The sequence below is a fragment of the Bombina bombina genome, chromosome 7 (assembly GCF_027579735.1).
Source record: "Bombina bombina isolate aBomBom1 chromosome 7, aBomBom1.pri, whole genome shotgun sequence".
NCBI classification, from domain to species: domain Eukaryota; kingdom Metazoa; phylum Chordata; class Amphibia; order Anura; family Bombinatoridae; genus Bombina; species Bombina bombina.
The window spans coordinates 460,985,624-461,008,973 of NC_069505.1; the positions used below are offsets into that span (position 1 = coordinate 460,985,624).

General features: G+C 40.3%; 1 protein-coding gene across 1 annotated transcript in view; it reads right to left on the bottom strand.

Annotated features, from left to right (window-relative positions):
* The window catches only part of LOC128666725 (zinc finger protein OZF-like), a 75,313-nt gene that overhangs the window by 40,060 nt on the left and 11,903 nt on the right, over positions 1 to 23,350 (bottom strand). The window contains exon 3 of the mRNA XM_053721474.1: positions 1,358 to 1,453. Coding sequence (XP_053577449.1) covers positions 1,358 to 1,453 — 96 coding nt within the window. The remainder of the gene's footprint in view (positions 1 to 1,357; positions 1,454 to 23,350) is intronic.

Below are 23,350 nucleotides of genomic sequence, written 5' to 3' on the forward strand. Positions count from 1 at the left end.
GTTATCTGTGCCCTACATGCCTCAGACACAACATATGTGCACACTCGCCTGGACAGTGAGAATACATGTGTATGTGTAAGTTATCTGTACCCTACATATGTGCACACTCGCCTGTACAGTGAGAATACATGCGTATGTGTAAGTTATCTGTACCCTACATATGTTCACACTCGTCTGTACAGTGAGAATACATGCGTATGTGTAAGTTATCTGTACCCTACATGCCTCAGACACAACATATGTGCACACTCGCCTGTACAGTGAGAATACACGTGTATGTGTAAGTTATATGTACCCTACATGCCTCAGACACAATATATGTGCACACTCGCCTGTACAGTGAGAATACACGTGTATGTGTAAGTTATCTGTACCCTACATATGTGTACACTCGTCTGTACAGTGAGAATACATGCGTATGTGTAAGTTATCTGAACCCTACATATGTGCACACTCGCCTGTACAGTGAGAATACACGCGTATGTGTAAGTTATCTGAACCCTACATATGTGCACACTCGCCTGTACAGTGAGAATACACGTGTATGTGTAAGTTATCTGTACCCTACATATGTGCACACTCGCCTGTACAGTGAGAATACATGCGTATGTGTAAGTTATCTGTACCCTACATATGTGCACACTCGCCTGTACAGTGAGAATACATGCGTATGTGTAAGTTACTTGTACCCTACATATGTGCACACTCGCCTGTACAGTGAGAATAAATGCGTATGTGTAAGTTACTTGTACCCTACATATGTGCACACTCACCTGTACAGTGAGAATACATGCGTATGTGTAAGTTACTTGTACCCTACATATGTGCACACTCGCCTGTATAGTGAGAATACATGCGTATGTGTAAGTTATCTGTACCCTACATATGTGCACACTCGCCTGTACAGTGAGAATACACGTGTATGTGTAAGTTATCTGTACCCTACATGCCTCAGACACAATATATGTGCACACTCGCCTGTACAGTGAGAATACATGTGTATGTGTAAGTTATCTGTACCCTACATATGTGCACACTCGCCTGTACAGTGAGAATACACGTGTATGTGTAAGTTATCTGTACCCTACATGCCTCAGACACAATATATGTGCACACTCGCCTGTACAGTGATAATGCATGTAAGTTATCTGTACCCTACATGCCTTAGACACAACATATGTGCACACTTGTCTGTACAGTGAGAATACACGTGTACGTGTAAGTTATCTGTACCCTACATGCCTCAGATACAACTCACGTGCACACTCACCTGTAACCTGTGTCCCTCAGACACAAGACACGCGCACGCTCACCTGTAACCTGCGTAACCTCCCACACAACACACGTGCACACTCACCTGAGCTGATACTGTCACTGGTTTCGTCATCCGGGGCCCCAAGCTGATGACTTGCATACAGATCTTCTGTTATCTCCACTTTCACTATATCTTCGTCTGTATAAATAAAGCAGAATCAGTTTCTAGAACGTTACCATAAAACGATTTGTGCATTTCCCCGACAGCAACAAATACTTGTTCTTTCCCTCTGTTCTTTTCATTTTTAGCTTAAAGTGATGGTAAATTCTCCCCTTTATAAAATCAGATGCGGAATGTTAGTGATATTTAGATGGAGTTTAATTAATCTGATGTAAGGAAGTTATAACTGACTTTTTAATCTAGACATGAAATGCAAATACCCCGCGCTCCGCCGCTCACTTCATAAGTAATATTTTTGTTAAATCAACGGTTTGAAATATTCTCCAAACAGCGCTCTAGCTACAAGCTACTCTACTCTCCCCTTATAGCACTTTTCGTGTAGCTAGTGGGCGGCGGAGCGGGGTTTTTGAATTTCATATCTATAATAAAAAACAAAATGTATGCTTACCTGATAAATGCTTTTCTTTCCTGGAATGGAGACGCCACAAATCCATTCCATGCCAGGAAAGAAAATAATTTATCAGGTAAGCATACATTTTGTTTTCTTTCCAATGGCATGGAGAGTCCATGAATCCATTCTAATTACTAATGGGAACCAATACCCAAGCTAGAGGACACAGAATGGAATTGAGGGAGAACAAGACAGGTGACCTAAACAGAAGGCACCACCGATTGAAGAACTTACCTCCCAAAAGAAGCCTCAGTTGAGGCAGAAAACATTGAATTTGAAAAATTTGAAAAAGTAAGCAACGAGGACCAAGTGGCCACCTTGCAGATTAGCTCCACAGAAGCCACATGATTAAAAGCCCAGGTGCAATGAGCTGTAATCTTCTCAGAAGACTGTAGCCCAGTTGTCTAATAAGCCAACTGAATAAAACTTCTCAACCAAAAAGGGAAGAGAAGAAAAAGTGGCTTTCCTGCCCTTATATTTACCAGAGAACACAACACATATGGTAGTAGATTGTCGAAAATCTCTAGTTTCTTGCAGATAGAAATTCAGAGCACGCAGAAGAAGGAGGATTAGGATACAACAAAGGAACAACAATATCCTGATTAATATCAGGGTCCGAAACCACCTTAGGAAGAAATCCCAAATTTGGTACGACAGAATGCCTTATCCACATGAAAAATAAAAGAAGGTGGAACACACTTCAGAGACGAAGGCTCTGAGACTCTTCAAGCAGAAGAAATAGTGAGAAGAAACACATAAAAATCAACAGAGTGCATAGGCTCAAATGGAGACCACTGCAGAACCAGAAGAACAAGATTAAGGCTCCATGGAGGAGCAACAATCTTAAACACAGGCCCGATTCTGACCAGGCCTGAACAAAAGACTGAACATCTGTTAAGTCAGCCAGACATAAGGCAAAAGAATCGAAAGGGCAGAAATCTGGCCCTTCAGAGAACTGACCGTCAAGCCCTTCTCCAGGCTCTCTTGAAGAAATGACAGAATGCAAGGAACCCTCACTTGACTTCAAGGGCAACCCCTAGAATCACACCAGTAAAGGTATGTATGCCACAGCTTATGGTAAAACTTGCGAGATACCGGCTTACGAGCCGGAATCATGGACTCAATCACCTTTTTGGAAAAAAACTTGTCTAGACAAGACTAGGCATTCAATCACCAAGCAGTCAGCTTCAGAGAATCTAGGTTTGGATGATGGAAAGGACCCTGAAGTAGAAGGTTCTTCCCCAGAGGCAATTTCCACAGGGGAAAGAACATCTTCACCAGATCCGCAAACCAAATTCTGCGAGGCCAAGCTGGAGTGAATAGAATCACCGAACCTTGCTCCTAGTAGATACGGGTTATCACCCGAGGAAGGAGGGCAAACGGAGGAAACAGGAAAATTAGACCGAAGTCCCAAGGAACCACCAGAGCATTGACCAGAACTGCTTGTGGATCCCTTGATCTTGATCCACATCGTTGAAGTTTGGCGTTTAGATGAGACACCATCAGATTCAACTCCGGAACTCCCCACCTGAGAGTTATTATTGAGAATACTTCCAGATGAAGGGCCCACTCCCCTGGATGAAAAATCTGCCTGCTCAGATAATCTGTATACCAGTAGTCCACCCCTGGGATGTGAATGACAGAAATTAGGCAATTGTGAGACTCCGCTCACTGAAAAACGCGAGTCAGCTCCTCCATAGTTATGAAACTCTGTGTTCCTCCCTGGTGGATGATATACACCACCAAAGAAATGTCTAAGATCGGAATCCGAGAAACTGGATCAAACTCAGGTGAGGCCATGCTATCAGTGCATTGAAGATTGCTATCAATGAAAACAGATCCCCTGAGTCCCTAATGGATCCCAAGCTGCTCTGGCATCTGTACAATCTCCCAGGGAGGTCCCAAGAAGCATTAGCTTGTGAGAGATGGTCCTGGCCAAAAAGTCTCTCGTCGGGTTATCCAGGACAATCCTCTGAGAAAAGCACTCTGAGAAGGCCCTATTAAATGGAGATGCCGTCTGAACCCGGGGCCTCATACATTCAAAGCATGCAGGCTACTCTTGATACATTCCCAATAGAGGAGAAAAGGGAAAAAACCCTACTATAATAGCACATACTCCTGAAATCTGACCATCTCAGATAATGCTGGAACAAGGTTATGAACCTAAAGCTGATGGATAATCCGCAGAGGATTACCGCTGGATTACCAGGTAGACCCCAATTAGGAACATAAAGATATCTAAATATAGATATTAGAAGGGAGTATTAAATAAAACTACGCCAACAAGAACTTCAGCAACCAGAACAAACTATGCAGGTTGTTGAAAAGACCATGACTACTTGCTGTCAGCAAGGAAAATAGAATATCAGTATAGAAAGAAATCTACTGACTAGACTATAAATTATTCCCATAGAGGACTATAAAATGAAAATGTCAGCAGATCCCCAGAGGGGAAAGAAAAGTAATCTGACCTATACATTTCTACAGAGAAAAAGTGGGATAAAACATTGAAAAACGTAAATCCCTAACAAGTTAGGAGTTAACAATCCCTTTAACTCCTATTTTATAGGAAAGGCCCCCACTCTAGTCACTCAAGTTGTACCAAGTGACCATCCACCAGAGGGCTCTTTTGAAAACCACAATTAACATGATAGTAGAAAAAAATATACAATAAGCAGACATAATGCTTATAACCAGAATACACCTCTACTGTAAGGAAAGGATAGGGATAAAACATCTAAATGTTAAAAATCCCTAAAAACAAGTATTAAAAATGTCCCGAGAAAAGAATACGATAAGCAGACACAATGCTTATACCAATATCTAGGTACACTGTAGAAGAGAGATATAAAGCATGCAAATGCTAATAATCCCCTACCCATAAATAAGTCCAGAAGAAGAAAATAAGATAACCAGACATAATGCTTATAACAATTTAAAAAATACGCTACTTCTAGAGTAGAAAAGAAATAGCTGTGTTCCTGTAACGTCCCCAAGATAGAACACAGGTCTCCAGCGAGTTGCTATCTGGGCTGCAGATTTAGCCGCCAAGCCACCAGAGGAATAAAACATGAAAATGATAAATATCCCTAGAACATACATATAATATGTATAATACAAGATAGGATATTCTAAAGAGCAAGTGTCATGTGCGAGGCCTGAGCACAGGACCTTCAAACAATTAATATGTACCCCAAATAAAAGATAAAATAAGCAGATATACTGCTGATAACAAAAAAACAAAATATACTCTTACAGGTAGAAGAGTAGGGATAATTCATATAAATAATCACCAAACATACATAGGATAAGCACAGCAGACTAAAGAAAAGATAAGCATACATAAGGCTTATACAATCTCCAGAAGATACATCTACTGTAGAAAGACAGGGATGAAACAGTTAAAATCCCTAACTATACATGAAACCGTACATGTTGAAAAAAGTTCCCTTACATAACATAGGATGGTATACTGTAGCGGAGAGGCAGTAGAATCTGTAATATCTTTTTGGTAGGCAGAGACAAGCAAGTAACTACTCTTGGTAATTGTAGCAGAGAGGCAGTAGGATCTGTAATATCTTTTGGGTAGGCAGAGACAAGCAAGTAACTACTCTTGGTAATTGTAGCGGAGAGGCAGTAGGATCTGTAATATCTTTTTGGTAGGCAGAGACAAGCAAGTAACTACTCTTGGTAATATTGTGGCAAACCTCGCCACTTATGAACTATGCGGGAATTGTTATTTAGGCTAATGGTTAAAATGTATGTTAAACTGTATGTTACTGTAATACAATTATATGATTGATGATGTCATTGTATCAGTTTAGAAACCCCTTGTAGGGGAGACTGTTTTAAAACTTGGTTGTTTTTGCCGTTGTAAAGTTAGTCGTTGTTAACTCCCAGGCTATGTGTCGTCTAGTTCTTGGTGGAAAGGGGTTATTATAACAATTACCAAGAGTAGTTACTTGCTCGTCTCTGCCTACCAAAAAGATATTACAGATCCTACTGCCTCTCCGCTACAATTACCAAGAGTAGTTACTTGCTTGTCTCTGCCTACCAAAAAGATATTACAGATCCTACTGCCTCTCCGCTACAATTACCAAGAGTAGTTACTTGCTTGTCTCTGCCTACCAAAAAGGTTTTATCATTAAGTTTCCGGTAGTCTACGCAGAAGCGGGTCATGCCGTCCCGCTTTGGCACTAGAACTACTGGCGAGGCCCAGGGGCTGTCCGAGTGCTCAATCACTCCTAACTGTAGCATCTCGTCAATCTCCTTCCGCATATGTTCTCTCACTGATTCTGGTATGCGGTAAGGAGGTTGACCTTTGGTTTCTACCCTATGGGTGGCCAGGAGGGTATATTCAGGCACGTTGGAGAACGTGTCTCTTTTGCTGCAGTAGCTCCGCTATTTGAGCTCGTTCCTGAGGACTTAACCGCTCACCCAATTGTACCTCTCCCAGATCTTCGTTCCGGTTCTTCATTCCTAGGTTGGGAAGAGGTAAACTGTTTGTGTTGTCCGCGGCAGGGGTGCAAATAGCATTCACCTCCTCTGCGCGTTCATGGTACGGCTTCAACATATTTACACGGAGCCTGCGTCTACAGCCTGCTCCAGTACATGGGCCGATCACATAGGTGGTGTCACAGATTGTGTATGGGCCCTGCCAGGAGGCCTGCAGTTTATCATTTTTGACCAGTTTCAAGATTAGCACCTTCTGCCCAATCTGAAAACTGCGGTCCCTGGCGCCCCTATCATACCAACGGCGCTGATGGATTTGAGCCGCCTGGAGTTTGGAGTGGACGGTCCGAGTCATGGCCTCCAGGCGCTCCCTAAACTCCAGCATGTATGGTACGATAGGAGTACCGTCACTAGTGACTTCCCCCTCCCAATGCTCTCGGATTAAGTCTACGGGACCCCGTACCCTCCTTCCGAATAATAATTCAAAGGGAGAGAACCCTGTGGACTCCTGAGGTACCACCCGGTAGGCGAAAAGTAAATGGGGTAGAAACCACTCCCAGTTCTTCTGGGTATCCATGAACGTGCGGAGCATCTGTTTCAGTGTTCCGTTAAACCGTTTACAGAGCACATTAGACTGAGGGTGATAAGCGGAATTTACAATGGGTTTCACCCCACATGCCCTCCACAACTGGTGGGTAATCTCGGCCGTAAACTGGGTGCCCCGGTCCGAAATAATCTCCCGGGGAAATCCTATGCGGGAGAAGATTTTGATGAGGGCATCCGCCACGGTCTCAGCATGAATATTAGCCAGAGCCACCGCCTCGGGATATCGGGTGGCATAATCCACGACTGTGAGTATATACCTCTTTCCCGAGGGGCTAGGCTTGGCTAGGGGGCCAATGAGGTCCACCGCCACTCGACTAAAAGGCTCCTCTATTATGGGGAGGGAGTGTAGCTTCGCCTTATATCGGTCTCCTCTTTTCCCTACTCATTGGCAGGTGTCACACGTCTGGCAATACTGCCTAATATCTTTGGTGATCCCTGGCCAAAAGAAATTCTGAGTTAGGCGGTGCTTCATCCGACTAACTCCTAGGTGGCCTAACAGCGGAATATCGTGGGCAACCCGTAGCACCGCCTCGGGATATCGGGTGGCATAATCCACGACTGTGAGTATATACCTCTTTGCCGAGGGGCTAGGCTTGGCTAGGGGGCCAATGAGGTTCACCGCCACTCGACTAAAAGGCTCCTCTATTATGGGGAGGGAGTGTAGCTTCGCCTTATATCGGTCTCCTCTTTTCCCTACTCGTTGGCAGGTGTCACACGTCTGGCAATACTGCCTAATATCCCTGGCCAAAAGAAATTCTGAGTTAGGCGGTGCTTCATCCGACTAACTCCTAGGTGGCCTGACAGCGGAATATCATGGGCAACCCGTAGCAGTTCTCGTCTATACCTCTGAGGTACTATTAACTGCTGAACGGACAGGGGAATAGATCCGGCCACTATCTTCTCTGCATACCTGTACAGTAACCCCTTGTTCCAACCCTGCCTGATTCTGGACTACCTTATCCCTATTTACTTGCAACGAGGGGTCAGTGGCCACTTTGCTACCAAACTCTAGTGGAGGGGCCCAAGAGACAATAGGGGGGCGATTGCTTACCTGAGCCTCAGAGTGATCAGCCAGTGTGTTGGTGCGGGCCTGTTGTCGGGTAACCACGGGTAGTGCTGCTTGTGGGGAGGTTTGCGGTGCAAACGCTGAAGTCAGGTCCCCTAAGTCATTGCCCAGAATAACGTTTTGCATAAGGCCCACTTCTACGTTCCCTGACCCTGCTCCCCAATCCAAGTGTACATTGGCCGTGGGAATCTTGTAAATGGCTCCCCCGGCCACCCGGACGGCTACACAGTCTCCGGTGAGTTGATTGGTGGAGACTAAATGTTGCCGGAGCAAGGTTATGGTGGCCACAGAGTCACGCAGCCCTTGGACACGTCGGACATCCATATAGACCACCTGGCGGTGGCTTTGTAGGTTGTCTGAAGCGGTCTGAACTGGGTTTACCTTGTGTAAGATGCCCAAGGGTTCCTCGTGGAAGACTGCGGGTTGGGTCTGTAGTCGGGGCTCGTTCTGGTAGCAGTGCACAGCTGCCCGGTTGTTTGACAAGTTGTTCTGGTTGTTCCAGGTGGATCAGTTTTTGTTCCTGGGACAGTCTCTCTGAATGTGCCCTTGTTGGTTACAAAGATGGCAACGGATAGCTGATCGAGTCTGGTATCGGAGAGGGGGTGGGTGGATTCCCCCTCCAGAACGGGGTAGCAGAGGTGTGGGAGCTGCAGTGGGGGTTGGGGTGACCCCAATACTGGAGCGTTACTGTGTTCGTTGAACTCTCCGGGCGTCTTGGTATTCATCGGCCAAGGTCGCTGCGGTATGTATCGTGCACAGTTTCCAATCTCTCAGCCAGTTTTGCAATTCGGTGGACACCCCTTGGAAGAATTGCTCCATCAACAGGAGTTGTAAAAGGTCTTCCAACTGGGTGACTTGGGCTGCCTGCAATCAGCCTTTAGCGGCCCTGGTTAGCCGATGCGCCCACTCAGTGTGGGTAACTTTCTCCAGCTTCTTCAGGTCTCGGAACCGCTGTCGGTATGCCTCCGGGGTAAGTATGCCAAAGGCTTCAGCGGCCCACCCGGATAACTTGCCAGCCAGTAGGGGAACTTGGTCAGCGGTACTAATATTATGCAGTTGGCATAATCGCTCAAAGTCCTTGTTATGGTATAACCGGGAAATCAAGGGTTAATACCAGATGAAAGATGCCCTGAATACGGGGTCAGCAACACACAAACCCAGTTAATTCCCCCCAAACATGAGACCAAGCTCCATCTTGAGGGTAAAACAGAATGTGTTTATTGAGGGCTATATGCCCAGTATTTATGCATAACTCCCCTAGGAGACCAGATGGGGGGTTGGAAGCGTATTGTACATTAGAAGGAGGGAAGACGCCCTTTCACAGGATACAATAGGATTGCATTACTTAACCAAATAAACAATTAAACACAAGAAAACAAGGGAGTCCTTCTTGACACCTGGCAGTCTGATTAAACAATGTGAACGCTTATCACTTAAACTTAATTACAGTAAACAATAGCTGATGTCAGGAAACCTGTTTTCAGAAAATTTCTCAAAGCTGAACAAAGTTAACCCTTCCAGTACTGACAGAGAGGTCTGTCACAGTCCTGTAGGTACCAATCGATATCCTCCGTGTCGGTATGATCCTTGAATGCGTGGTAGGGAATCTTAGCTTTCCCTGTACAAGCACTGGAGTGTACTGGTAGCCCCTCTCCGGGTCTTGGGGTGGTTTGTCGGATCACCATCAAGTACTCCTGTACGTCTGCTGATGTCCGTGTCAGGAGCTCCTCCGAATGGGGTAGCGGAAAAAAAGCCAACCGGGTCCGCATCTCTTTTTGGAATTCTGTTTCATTGTTCACAATGGGTACGGCCGTACCTGCTACCCGGTCTCCCTCCATGAGCTCCGCAATCAGCCTTGCTTTGGTTTTATTGCTGGCAATAATTCCTCTCGCCTCCAGTAATTCCTTCAATGCAGTTCGCTTTAGTCCGGTATAATCTGTCCCCATTCACCGTCCGTTCATATACATCACATGTCCTACAACTTGCTGTGCGGTTTGAATCCCGTCGCTTGCCACCAATTGTAGCGGAGAGGCAGTAGAATCTGTAATATATTTTTGGTAGGCAGAGACAAGCAAGTAACTACTCTTGGTAATTGTAGCGGAGAGGCAGTAGGATCTGTAATATCTTTTTGGTAGGCAGAGACAAGCAAGTAACTACTCTTGGTAATTGTTATAATAACCCCTTTCCACCAAGAACTAGACGACACATAGCCTGGGAGTTAACAACTAACTTTACAACGGCAAAAACAACCACGTTTTAAAACAGTCTCCCCTACAAGGGGTTTCCAAACTGATGCAATGACATCATCAAACATATAATTGTATTACAGTAACATACAGTTTAACATACATTTTCACCATTAGCCTAAATAACAATTCCCGCATAGTTCATAAGTGGCGAGGTTTGCCACATATACATGTTACCGACATAAATAAAAAAAAACTCTCTATGAGAGAGATAAATGCATGGAGTCCCTGTAAAAAACGGGATGACATAGAAAAAACATAATTTATGTAAGAGCTTACCTGATAAATTAATTTCTTTCATATTGGCAAGAGTCCATGAGCTAGTGACGTATGGGATATACAATCCTACCAGGAGGGGCAAAGTTTCCCAAACCTCAAAATGCCTAAAATACACCCCTCACCACACCCACAATTCAGTTTAACGACTAGCCAAGAAGTGGGGTGATAAAGAAAGGAGTAAAAAGCATCAACAAAGGAATTTGGAAATAATTGTGCTTTATACAAAAAATCATAACCACCACAAAAAGGGTGGGCCTCATGGACTCTTGCCAATATGAAAGAAATGAATTTATCAGGTAAGTTCTTACATAAATTATGTTTTCTTTCATGTAATTGGCAAGAGTCCATGAGCTAGTGACGTATGGGATAGCAATACCCAAGATGTGGAACTCCACGCAAGAGTCACTAGAGAGGGAGGGATAAAAATAAAAACAGCCATTTCTCGCTGGCAAAATAATCCACAACCCAAAATATAAGTTAATTCTCATTAAATGAAAAGAAAAAAACCTTAAAACATAAGCAGAAGAATCAAACTGAAACAGCTGCCTGAAGAATTTTTCTACCAAAAACTGCTTCAGAAGAAGCAAATACATCAAAACGGTAGAATTTAGTAAATGTGTGCAAAGAAGACCAAATTGCTGCTTTGCAAATCTGATCAACTGAAGCTTCATTCTTAAAAGCCCATGAAGTGGAGACTGATCTAGTAGAATGAGCTGTAATTCTCTGAGACGGGGCTTGACCCGACCCCAAATAAGCTGAATGAAACCAAAGCTTTAACTATGAAGCCAAGGAAACGGCAGAAGCCCTCTGACCTTTCCTAGAACCAGAAAAGATAACAAATAGACTAGAAGTCTTCCTGAAATCTTTAGTAGCTTCAACATAATATTTCAAAGCTCTTACCACATCCAAAGATGGAAGGATTTCTCCAAAGAATTCTTAGGATTAGGACACAAGGAAGGGACAACAATTTCTCTATTAATGTTGTTAGAAATCACAACCTTAGGAAAGAATTTAAATGAAGTCCGCAAAACCGCCTTATCATGATGAAAAATCAGAAAAGGAGATTTACAATAAAGAGTAAATAATTCAGAAACTCTTCTAGCAGAAGAGATGGCCAAAGGAACAACGCCAAGAAAGTAGTTTGATATTCAAAGAATGCATAGGCTCAAATGGAGGAGCCTGTAAAGCCTTCAAAACCAAATTAAGACTCCAAGTAGGAGAGATTGATTTAATGACAGGCTTGATACAAACCAAAGCCTGTTAAAAACAGTGAATATCAGGAAGCTTCGCAATCTTTCTGTGAAATAAGACAGAAAGGGTAAAGATTTATCCCTTCAAGGAACTTGCAGACAAAACCTTATCCAAACCATCCTGAATTAACTAAAAAAATTCTAGGAATTCTGAAAGAATGCCAAGCGAATTTATGAGAACACCATGAAAATAAGTCTTCCAAACTCGATAATAAATCTTTCTAGAAACAGATTTACGAGCCTGTAACATAGTATTAATCACTGAGTCAGAGAAACCTCTATGACTAAGCACTAGGCATTCAATTCCCATACCTTCAAATTTAATGATTTGAAATCCTGATGGAAAAAAACGGACCTTTAGACAGAAGATCTGACCTAAATGGAAGAGGCCAAGGTTGGCAACTGGACATCCGAACAAGATCTGCATACCAAAACCTGTGAGGCCATGCTGGAGCTACCAGTAATACAAATGACTGCTCCATGATGATTTTGGATATCACTCTCGGAAGAACTAGAGGCGGGAAAATATAAGCAGGTTGGTAGCACCAAGGAAGTGTCAACGCATCCACTTCTTCCGTCTGAAGATCCCTGGACCGGTACCTGGGAAGTTTCTTGTTTAGATGAGAATCGATCAGATCTATTTCTGAGAAAACATCTGGATGGAGAGACCCCTCCCCCGGATGTAAAGTCTGACGGCTGAGATAATCCGCTTCCCAATTGTCTACACCTGGGATATGTACCACAGAAATTAGACAAGAGCTGGATTCCGCCCAAGAAAGTATTCAAGATACTTCTATCATAGCTAGGGGACTGTGAGTCCCACCCTGATAATTGACATATGCCACAGCTGTGATATTGTCTGTCTGAAAACAAATGAATGGTTCTCTCTTCAACAGAGGCCAACCTGAAGAGCCCTGAAAATTGCACGAAGTTCCAAAATATTGATTGGTAATCTCACCTCTTGAGATTTCCAAACCCCTTGTGCTGTCAGAGATCCCCAAATAGCTCCCTAACCTGAAAAGACTCGCATCTGTTGTGATCACAGTCCAGGTTGGAAGAACCAAAGAGGCCCCTAGAACTATACGATGGTGATCTAACCATCAAGTCAAAGATAGTCGAACATTGGGATTTAAGGATATTAATTGTGCACCCGGAAGAAGCTCCACGCTGCACTATGTGAAGGAGTGAAACAAGCGTTCAGACTCGTTGGTGCTTTGCAGCTTTTCAGTTCACCGCAGCATTGGATCCAGGCTAGCCCTGACCTGCCCTGGAAGACCACATCTCACTTAAGCATTGAAGATTTTTGCCGTTGGCGTCACGGACACAGGTAGTATTGCTTACCATTCTTTGTAAACAAGGACATGACGGTTTCTGCACCTATAAATATTGTATACACGCACGGCCTCTAAGGTATGCTTTATAAGTGATTTGATCGCGTTTTGGGTCGGGGGTTTTGGTCCAGCTAGTTCGGCTGAGCGGCACTTTGGGAACTTTTTAAGAACCATTACTTTTGTGGATTACAAATATTTAACAACTTTGGCTTATATATACCTATCCAGCTCACCCTGGTGCACCAGAAGTTCTCTCTCAGCCCATTGACTTTTACTTATCTGGGATCCCATGTATGAATGTGGTATGTTTGTGATATGTGTGATTTATTAAAGGATGTTTTAACTTTTGACACTTATATCTCTTGAGTTTTTATTATCTACAGTTGTGCTGGTTTAGCCTAGACTTTTGGAAACCCCTTATTTTGGGGTATCTACTTTCTTGCTATGTTTGTTATAAATATATTCTTCTAGGTAGCACCTGTTTTTCTTACAATAATTACTCCAGTTTGAGTGCAGCTGTTCTGCTTTTTTTCTTTGTTTACTAATTGTGATATACTTGTATAATCCCTGCACCATTGATTCAGCATACAAAGCTGGAGAGGTCTCATATGAAAACGAGCAAAGGGAATCGCGTCCGATGCTGCAGTCATGAGACCTAAAACATCCATGCACATAGCTACTGAAGGAAATAATAGAGACTGAAGGTTCCGTCAAGCTGAAACCAATTTAAATTGTCTCTTGTCTGTTAGAGACAGAGTCATGGACACTGAATCTATCTGAAAACCTAAAAAGGTGACCCTTGTCTGAGGAATCAAGGGACTTTTTTGTAAATTGATCCTCCAACCATGTCTTTAAAGAAACAACAGTAGTTGATTCGTGTGAGATTCTGCAGAACGTAAAGACTGAGCAAGTACCAAGATATCGTCCAAATAAGGAAACACTGCAACACCCCTCTCTCTGATAACAGAGAGTAGGACACCAAGAACCTTTGAAAAGATTCCTAGAGCTGTCGCCAGGCCAAAAAGGAAGAGCAACAAATTGGTAATGCTTGTCTAAAAAAGAGAATTTCAGAAATTGAAAGCAATCTGGATGAATCGGAAGATATGCATCCTATAAGTCTATTGTGGGCATATAATGCCCTTGCTGAACAAAAAGCAGAATAGACCTTATGGTCACCATTTTGAAAGTTGGTACTCTTACATATCGATTCAAAATTTTTAGATCCAAAACTGGTCTGAATGAAATTACTTTCTTTGGGACAATGAATAGATTTGAATAAAACCGCAGACCCTGTTCCTGAAACGGAACTGGCATGATTACCCCAGATAACTCCAGGTCTGAAACACACTTCAGGAAAGCCTGAGCCTTTACTGGGTTTGCTGGAATGCATGAGAGAAAATAAAAAGATCTTCTCACAGGCGGTCTTACTCTGAATCCTATTCTGTACCCCTGAGAGACAATATTCTGAATCCAATGATTTTGGACCGAAATTGATCCAAACATTTTAGAAAAATCTTAATCTTCCCCCTACCAGCTAAGCTGGAATAAGAGCCGCACATTCATGCGGACCTAGGGGCTGGCTTTGATCTCTTAAATGGCTTGGATTTATTCCAATTTGAAGAAGGCTTCCAATTGGAAACAGATTCCTTGGGGAAGAATTAGGTTTCTGTTCCTTATTTAAGAATGAAAACGGTTAGAAGCTTTAGATTTACCTTTAGATCTTATCTTGAGGCAAAAAAACTCCCTTCCCCCCCAGTGACAGTTGAAATTATTGAATCCAACTGTGAACCAAATAATTTATTACCTTGGAAGGAAAGAAATAGCAATCTGGAAGTCATATCAGCATTCCAAGATTTAAGCCACAAAGCTCTTCTAGCTAAAATAGCTAAAGACAGAGATTTAACATCAATTTTGATGATATCAAAAAATGGCATCACAAATGAAATTATTAGCATGTTGAATCAAGTTAACAATGCTAGACAAATCATGATTCGATACTTGTTGCGCTAAAGTTTCCAACCAAAAAGTTGAAGCAGCTGCAACATCAGCCAAAGAAATTGCAGGCCTAAGAAGAAGACCTGAAAATAAATAAGCTTTCCTTAGATAAGATTCAAGTTTCCTATCTAAAGGATCTTTAAAAGAAATACTATCTTCCATAGGAATAGTAGTACGTTTAACAAGAGTAGAGATAGCCCCATCAACTTTGGGGATCTTTTCCCAAAACTCCAATCTAACTTCTGGCAAAGGATACAATTTTTTAAACCTTAAAGAAGGAATAAAAAAAGTACCAGGCCTATTCCATCCCTTAGAAAAGGACCTGAAAATAAATTAACTTTCCTTAGATAAGATACAAGTTTCCTATCTGAAAGATCTTTAAAATAAATACTATTTTCCATAGGAATAGTAGCAAGAGTAGAGATAGCCCCAACTTTGGGGATCTTTTCCCAAAACTCCAATCTAACTGCTGGCAAAGGATACAATTTTTTAAACCTTAAAGAAGGAATAAAAAAAGTACCAGGCCTATTCCATCCCTTAGAAAAGGACCTGAAAATAAATTAACTTTCCTTAGATAAGATACAAGTTTCCTATCTGAAAGATCTTTAAAATAAATACTATTTTCCATAGGAATAGTAGCAAGAGTAGAGATAGCCCCAACTTTGGGGATCTTTTCCCAAAACTCCAATCTAACTGCTGGCAAAGGATACAATTTTTAAAAACTTAAAGAAGGAATAAAAGAAGTACCAGGCCTATTCCATTCCTTAGAAATCATATCAGAAAGTGCATCAGGAACTGGAAAAACCTCTGAAATAACCACAGGAGGTTTATAAACAGAATTTAAATGTTTACTAGCTTTAAAATCAAGAGGACTAGTCTCCTCAATATCCAATATAATCAACACTTCTTCAACAAAGAACGAATGTACTCCATTTTAAATAAATAAGTAGATTTGTCAGTGTCAATATCTGATGAAGGATCTTCTGAATCAGATAGATCCTCATCAGAGGAGGATAATTCAGTATGTTGATGGTCATTTGAAATGTCATCCACTTTATGAGAAGTTTAAAAAAACCTTTACATTTATTAGAAGGTGGGATGGCAGACAAAGCCTTCTGAATAGAATCAGCAATAAATTCTTATAAATTCACAGGTATATCTTGTACATTAGATGTTAAAAGAACAGCAACAGGCAATGTACTATTACTGACACATTCTCTGTATGTAAAAGTTTAACATGACAATTTATTACAAACCACAGCTGGAGATATAAACTCCATAAGATTACAACAAATGTACTTAGCTTTGGTAGAACTGTTATCAGTCAGCAGGATTCCAACAGTGTTTTCTGAGACAGGATCAGATTGAGACATCTTGCAAATGTAAGAGAAAAAAACAACATATAAAGCAAAACGATCAATTTCCTTATATGGCAGTTTCAGGAATGGGGAAAAAATGCAACAGCATAGCCCTCTGATAGAGAAAAAAGGCAAGAGGTATATAGGAATGGGGTTTAAATTATGAAAATATTTGGCGCCAAGAATGACGCACAGAGAATTTTTTTTGCCGCTAACAACATCCGGAAATGACACACTCGCGTCATTGAAGACGCGACCTTGTGAAAAGACTAGGTGTCGACAAAGACGCCGGAAATGACAAATTTGCGTCATCGAACGTAACTTTATGCCAAAAAAATCTTGCGCCAAAAATGACGCAACATAGTTTGGCATTTTGCGCCCTCGCAAACCTAATTCTGCCCGCGAATTTAAAGTGACAGTCAATTGCAAAAACACTATACCCCAGGTAAGAAATACATTTTCTTAAAAAAATGCATTTCCCAGATATGAAACTGACAGTCTGCAAAAGGAAATATACTGAAACCTGAATCATGGCAAATATAAGTACAATACATATATTTAGAACTTTATATTAATGCATTAAGTGCCAAACCATAGCTGAGAGTGTCTTAAGTAATGAAAACATACTTACCTAAAGACACCCATCCACATATAGCAGATAGCCAAACCAGTACTGAAATGGTTATCAGTAGAGGTAATGGAATATGAGAGTATATCGTCAATCTGAAAAGGGAGGTAGGAGATGAATCTTTACGACCGATAACAGAGAACCTATGAAATAGATCCCCGTGAGGAAACCCATTGCATTCAATAGGCGATACTCCCTTCACATCCCTCTGACATTCACTGTACTCTGAGAGGAATTGGGCTTCAAAATGCTGAGAAGCGCATATCAACGAGGAAATCTTAGCACAAACTTACTTCACCACCTCCATAGGAGGCAAAATTTGTAAAACTGAATTGTGGGTGTGGTGAGGGGTGTATTTATAGGCATTTTGAGGTTTGGGAAACTTTGCCCCTCCTGGTAGGATTGTATATCCCATACGTCACTAGCTCATGGGCTCTTGCCAATTACACGAAAGAAACACCATTATGTAATTATATACGCTATGATGTAATTAAAAATTATAAACTTCGGATGACACAGGACAGAGAGGGGGTGACCGCGAGTGACACATGTTCTTGATTCTTCTTCTTATTTACTCTATACTAACTCTGAGATTCCTTGTCTCTATCTTATCTATTCTTTCTTAATCTCATTACTTCTTTATATAAAAAATATACGAGTATTGAAAAAAGGTTTGCATTCTCCATGATTTATATGGTCTGGGGATACTTCCCAGTCATGACGGACAGCATAATGCCAATGAAGGGGGTTGTTGTATATGATATGTGGGGCCGATATGAGTCTTGTGGTCCAGCATGGTTGTATTGCAATCTCTGTGAAACCAAAATGTTATGTCATATCTGTTATTTTTTTTTATGTTTACAAAAGATGTCATGGAATATGTTATGTTACTCAATAAATTAAAAAAAATTATTTAAAAAAAAAAAAAAAAAAATTATAAACTTGTCAGAGACTTCACTGCCACCGACAGAGCAAAAATCTCCTACCAGGGTGGATAAAAATTAATGATTTTTTTTTTTTTTTTTTTTAAATCATTTTTTTTAATTTAAATCTGATTTTTTGGATTTAAATCAGATTTTTTTACATAAAATGCTTTTTGAGGAAAATATATTACCATCCAAAGGTTATTCCATCATGAAATAAAGATTAGTTTGTTAATTATTAGGCTGTATATGTTTAATTTTTCCAGTATCAGGGTCAAAACTTAAGTGCTGAGGAAGAGGCGTTAGCTATGACATGGGTATCCAGCAATCATCCATCTGTAATGCCAACTATAATAAATTTCAAAGCTAAGGGGGAACCATTCAAGAAATATATGTTTGCTGAAGATATTTTTTTTTTTTAATATACTTTTTATTGCTTTTTTCCACAAATTAAAATAATAGAAAATCACAAAAGAAAAATAACTGCAAAAATAAGTAGTACAGGTATACCTTGAACTTTACCGTTAACAAAGTCCATAAAAAAAACAATATTTAGAGGATTAGTCATCTCAATCCTCAATTAACCAACATAAGAACAACATCGTAATCTTTAAACTTATACATCTCAACTAGTACTTTAATCACTAAGGAGTGACTTGAAAAAACAAAAACCTCCAGAGATGAGTCCACAGCAAGACCCTAATTTAACTTGTGAACTAAGATATTTTTGCAAAAAAAAAAGAGAAACAAGATAAAGAGAAAGAATGTAAAGCTCCTCTCTCCCCCCTCCCTACCAAGGATCTCCTTCCCCACCCTAGTCGACCTCCCTGAAATTTGATACCCACAACCGGGGAAACACTCCATGTAGAACTAAGTCAGCAAAACTCTGCGAACTTAAAAATGGAGATAGAATACTTTTCTGCGTTACTAATGAGTAGGACTTAATAACTGGAAGCCAGGTGAGGATAAACTCACCGATCCGTTTTTCTGAGGTATATTGTGTATAGAAGGATTCAAATATAATTTGCGTCTGAATCTCTTTAAGAAAACTAATAAATGACGGGGCCTTAGACAGCCGCCAATTCTTAAATATAAGAGATCTAACTTTAAGGACAATTATTATAAGACGAGTTAATAATATGGGTTTTATCTGAGTCTCAATTTTAAGGAAAAAGACTGCTTCAGGAGAAAATTGAATATCTAAATAAAGTAACTGTTTAGCCCAATACTGAATTTTTAACCAAAATTGCCTTATTTTAGGGCACTGCCATAGCATATGAACCACATTAGCATTATAATATGAACAACGTGGACACGCAAAAGCTTGTGCAGGATAACATTGTGCCATCCTTGCTGGAGAGAGATAATAATTATTTACAAGTTTAAAGTGAGACTCTTTCCACCCCACAGCAATTACACATTTATTAACTAAAGCAAAACTCTGATTAATCATATCCAAATCTACTGCAGGGAACGTGCCTTCCCACCTTTTAATTATTTTTTCCAGAAATAGCATACCTTGTTTATCTAGCATCGTCTCATAAATCAATGATATTGACGTATTACCACTTTTAAACTTATCTATACACCTATTCACCTCCACCCAGTCTATCATATAATCCCTAATACTAGAGCAATTTGTTACTAAGTGACGAAGTTGGAAATAAGCTAACAGATTATTTCTAGATAAATTGAATTGTTGAAAGAGAAGCTCTGATGAATACATTTGCTGATTGTTACCCAATACTTGTGCCACAAATTCCAAACCATTCTCCTCCTATTGTTTAAATACCTTGTACTGAATACCTGGCAGGAATTCTGGATTACCTCGCTGAAGATATTTTAAAGAAAGTCACACCAGTGAACTGGTGGAAGTCACTAAAGCACTTGGATTTAGAGACTGTTCAAGTAATGATTTCACTTTTAACAGCAGTAGCTTCTTCTGCAGGCGTTGAAAGAATATTCTCTTCCTCTGGACTCATTCATTCTAAATTGAGAAATCGTTTGGGACCCGATAAAAGCAGGAAAGCTCGTTTTTCTTTTCCAGATTATGAACAAAGATGAAGCTGAAGATGACGAGTGAGCTACAGAGGACAGTATTTAAGTTTTTCATGTGTAGGCTGGGCTGACAGTCTAAGTTTCTTAAAATATATATATTTTGTTTAGCCAAATTAGTTAACAAACATGGATGTTTGTTTAAGCAAATAACATATGCTGTAATGTTATTGTTTCAGTTGAATAAATCTATTTAAATTGTTATTATTAAGGTAATGATTATTTTTCTCTTTCCTAAGTACAACAGAAAAGTTGTCCAAATATGAATTAATAATATGAACTGGGGATCAAAAAACTAATATGAAAAGTTGTAATTCTAAATATCTTCATCTACTTGCATATTAAAGTTATACCAGTAAGAATTAGTCTTTATGTAGAAAACTATGATTTAAATCAAGCCTTACTGACTAGTGATTTAAATCGTGAATTAAATCAGTTTGATTTAAATCAAAACCACCCTGTCTCCTACTATGAAGGAGATTGAAAAGCAGTTTGCATACACATAAATATTTAAAATATGACTGAACCTTCATTTACACTAAACTGCCCCCAGATGGTGGCCAATACCAGGAAAACAGTATGTTCAGGAGAAAAAAAACTTGACAATAAAAGTGCAGCTTCAATTATATTATTGTAAAATCCTGCACAAAGAAAACTCAGCCCTCAAGCCTCAATGTAATCCTCTTATATACAAAGACTGTTATACATATAAGTGAGGACAAACTGGAGTAAATGGTGTTCAGAAAAGGCCTCAGACCCCCATTCTTATCTAGAATCTTATAAAAATAAGAAAATGAATTCTTAAAGGGACAGTCAAATCCAAAAAAAAACTTTCATTTTTCATTCTGCTGAGGGAACAAGGAACAGTAGGAGAAATATCAGGGTATAAATGGTGCCAGATAAACAAAGAAAAAATTTAGGGACGCCCAACGAAAAAACACGGGCGGGAGCTGTGGACTCTCCCTGTACAGAAGGAAAGGAAATTATCTGATAAGCATAATTTATGTTTTGCTTCTTAATATGGGGAGAGTCCACAGCTGCATTCATTACATTTGGGAAAACAATACCCAAGCTATTGAGGACACAGAATACTAATTGGGTGGTAACAAGAGAGGCGGCCCAAATCTGAGGGCACCACAGCTTGCATCAAACCCAATCTCCCGAAAACTGCTTTAACCGAAGCAAGGCACCAAAAAGGTGTTAGAAGAACCAAGTAATTGCCAAACAATTAGGACTATAAGAGCCCACACCAGAGACCACACAAAATCACTGGTCCCAAATAAGCAGAAAAAAGCCCTCTGAGGAGACAAGAGTCCTGCTGTCTACTAGGTCAAGCGAAGAATACTCTTCCACGACACGGAGGACAACCAGGACTCCCAAATCTGATACTTCCGAATAGGAAAAAACACAAAAAACAAACTGACTATGCTAAAGAAAGTCTGAAAAGACCTTGAAGCACGAACCCAGGAAAACGGGGAGCAAACAGAGGGGGAGCACCTTGCAGAACTCGAGGATCCATAAGGAAAGCGGAATACCAGAGTGCAAGAGAGACTAGATCATGCAAAGAATACTCCACAAACACGTAGGGGTTTAGGTCACTTGTAAAATGTCAACTAAAGGTAGAGACTAAATTGCACTGTATATTTTAAATTTCACGTCAACTTGTTTATATTTACTGAAAATAATTTTTTGGTTCATTTGCAGACACGAATAGATATTGAGAAATTATAGGCTTATTTATAATTTAGTTTCACAAGCACTTCACAGGATTTGACTAGTCCTTTTGTACACACATGGAGAAATTTGTACACACTGTTAGAGTCAAATCCCCAGGTATGGCTCCCAAAAAAGATAAAAAGAGTAAAACAGGCACTGTACTGCAAGAGTATTAGTGAAGAAAATCTTAACACAAAGATGGATACAGATTCACAATCCCTAGTTAAGGCTATTTATGATGCAATGACTCCTCAGTTTGATCAGATTCGTCAGGATGTCGTATCACTCACTAATGAGATACATGTATTTAATAATAGAATTGAAGCAGTTGAGTTACGTATCTCATTGAAGATAGAATGAATACAACAGAACAGGATACAAGTGTATACAGGGCATCACTTAAAAAGTTACAAGATAGGGTAGATGATCTTGAGGATAGATCGAGGAGGAACAACCTCAGAATTTTAGGTATACCAGAAACAACAGACTACTCAGACCTTAGAAAATTTATGACAGAGAAACCACCAGTATTATTAGAAATGCCCGGGCCCAAACGTCAGCTTGTAGTTGAAAGAGTACACCAGATAGGTCAGGAAAGATTTAGATCAGACGGGGGAAAGATAGCGTGGACTGTAATCGCCAAAATGCTCAATTTTCAAGATAAAGTGGAATTATTAAATGCATACCGCAAAAAGAAAGAGGTCCTGATGGAGGGTGGTAAACTACTCCTGTTCCAGGATTATTCGGCCGAAACTATGAATCGGCGAAAGGGTATGGCTTCATTATGCACTTGCATTATCCAGAAGGGGTATGAAGCTTTCTTATTATACCCAGCTAGGATTAAGGTGCTTAAAGAGAACTCCTCGATAATACTAAGTACCCAACAGGAAGCAATCAAATTTTTAGATGAAGGAAAATAGATTAGAGGTTTTCTGTAGAATAACTTAAAGATTAAGCCTCGATAATGGAATGCTTATATGTTTCTTTGTTTTTTAAAGTTTCTATGTTCTTCTTTTATTTCTCTTTTTTTTTCTCTCTCTCGTTGTACTTTCCTGCTTGGTTTGCCTACCCCACTGTCTGCCCATTGGTGGTATATATCTATCTCTCGGTCAATCGAATAAAACTACCAGTCTTTTTTTTTCTTTGGGCGTATGACAGATAAAGTAAATATAGAGTTAATATCATGGAATGTCAAAGGCATTACGTTGCCAATTAAAAGGAAAATGATTGTTAAAAATCTTAAGAAATTTAGATGTAATATAGCATTCTTGCAGGAAACATATATAGTACAAAATGAAGCAAATAAACTTAGAACAGGTTGGGTGGGGGAAGTGATCGCGTCAGCAGGGATTACTAGAAAACGAGGCGTAGCAATTTTGCTTCACAAAGATTTTGAGTATAAGATCACCCATACGGAGATAGATGCGGATGGCAGATATATAATTTTACAGATGGATATAAGAGGTCAAAGCTATGTATTCTGTAACGTTTATGGCCCTAATAATAACATACGTGAATTTTGGGATAAAGTGCAGGCAAAATTAGCCCAGTTTATTGAA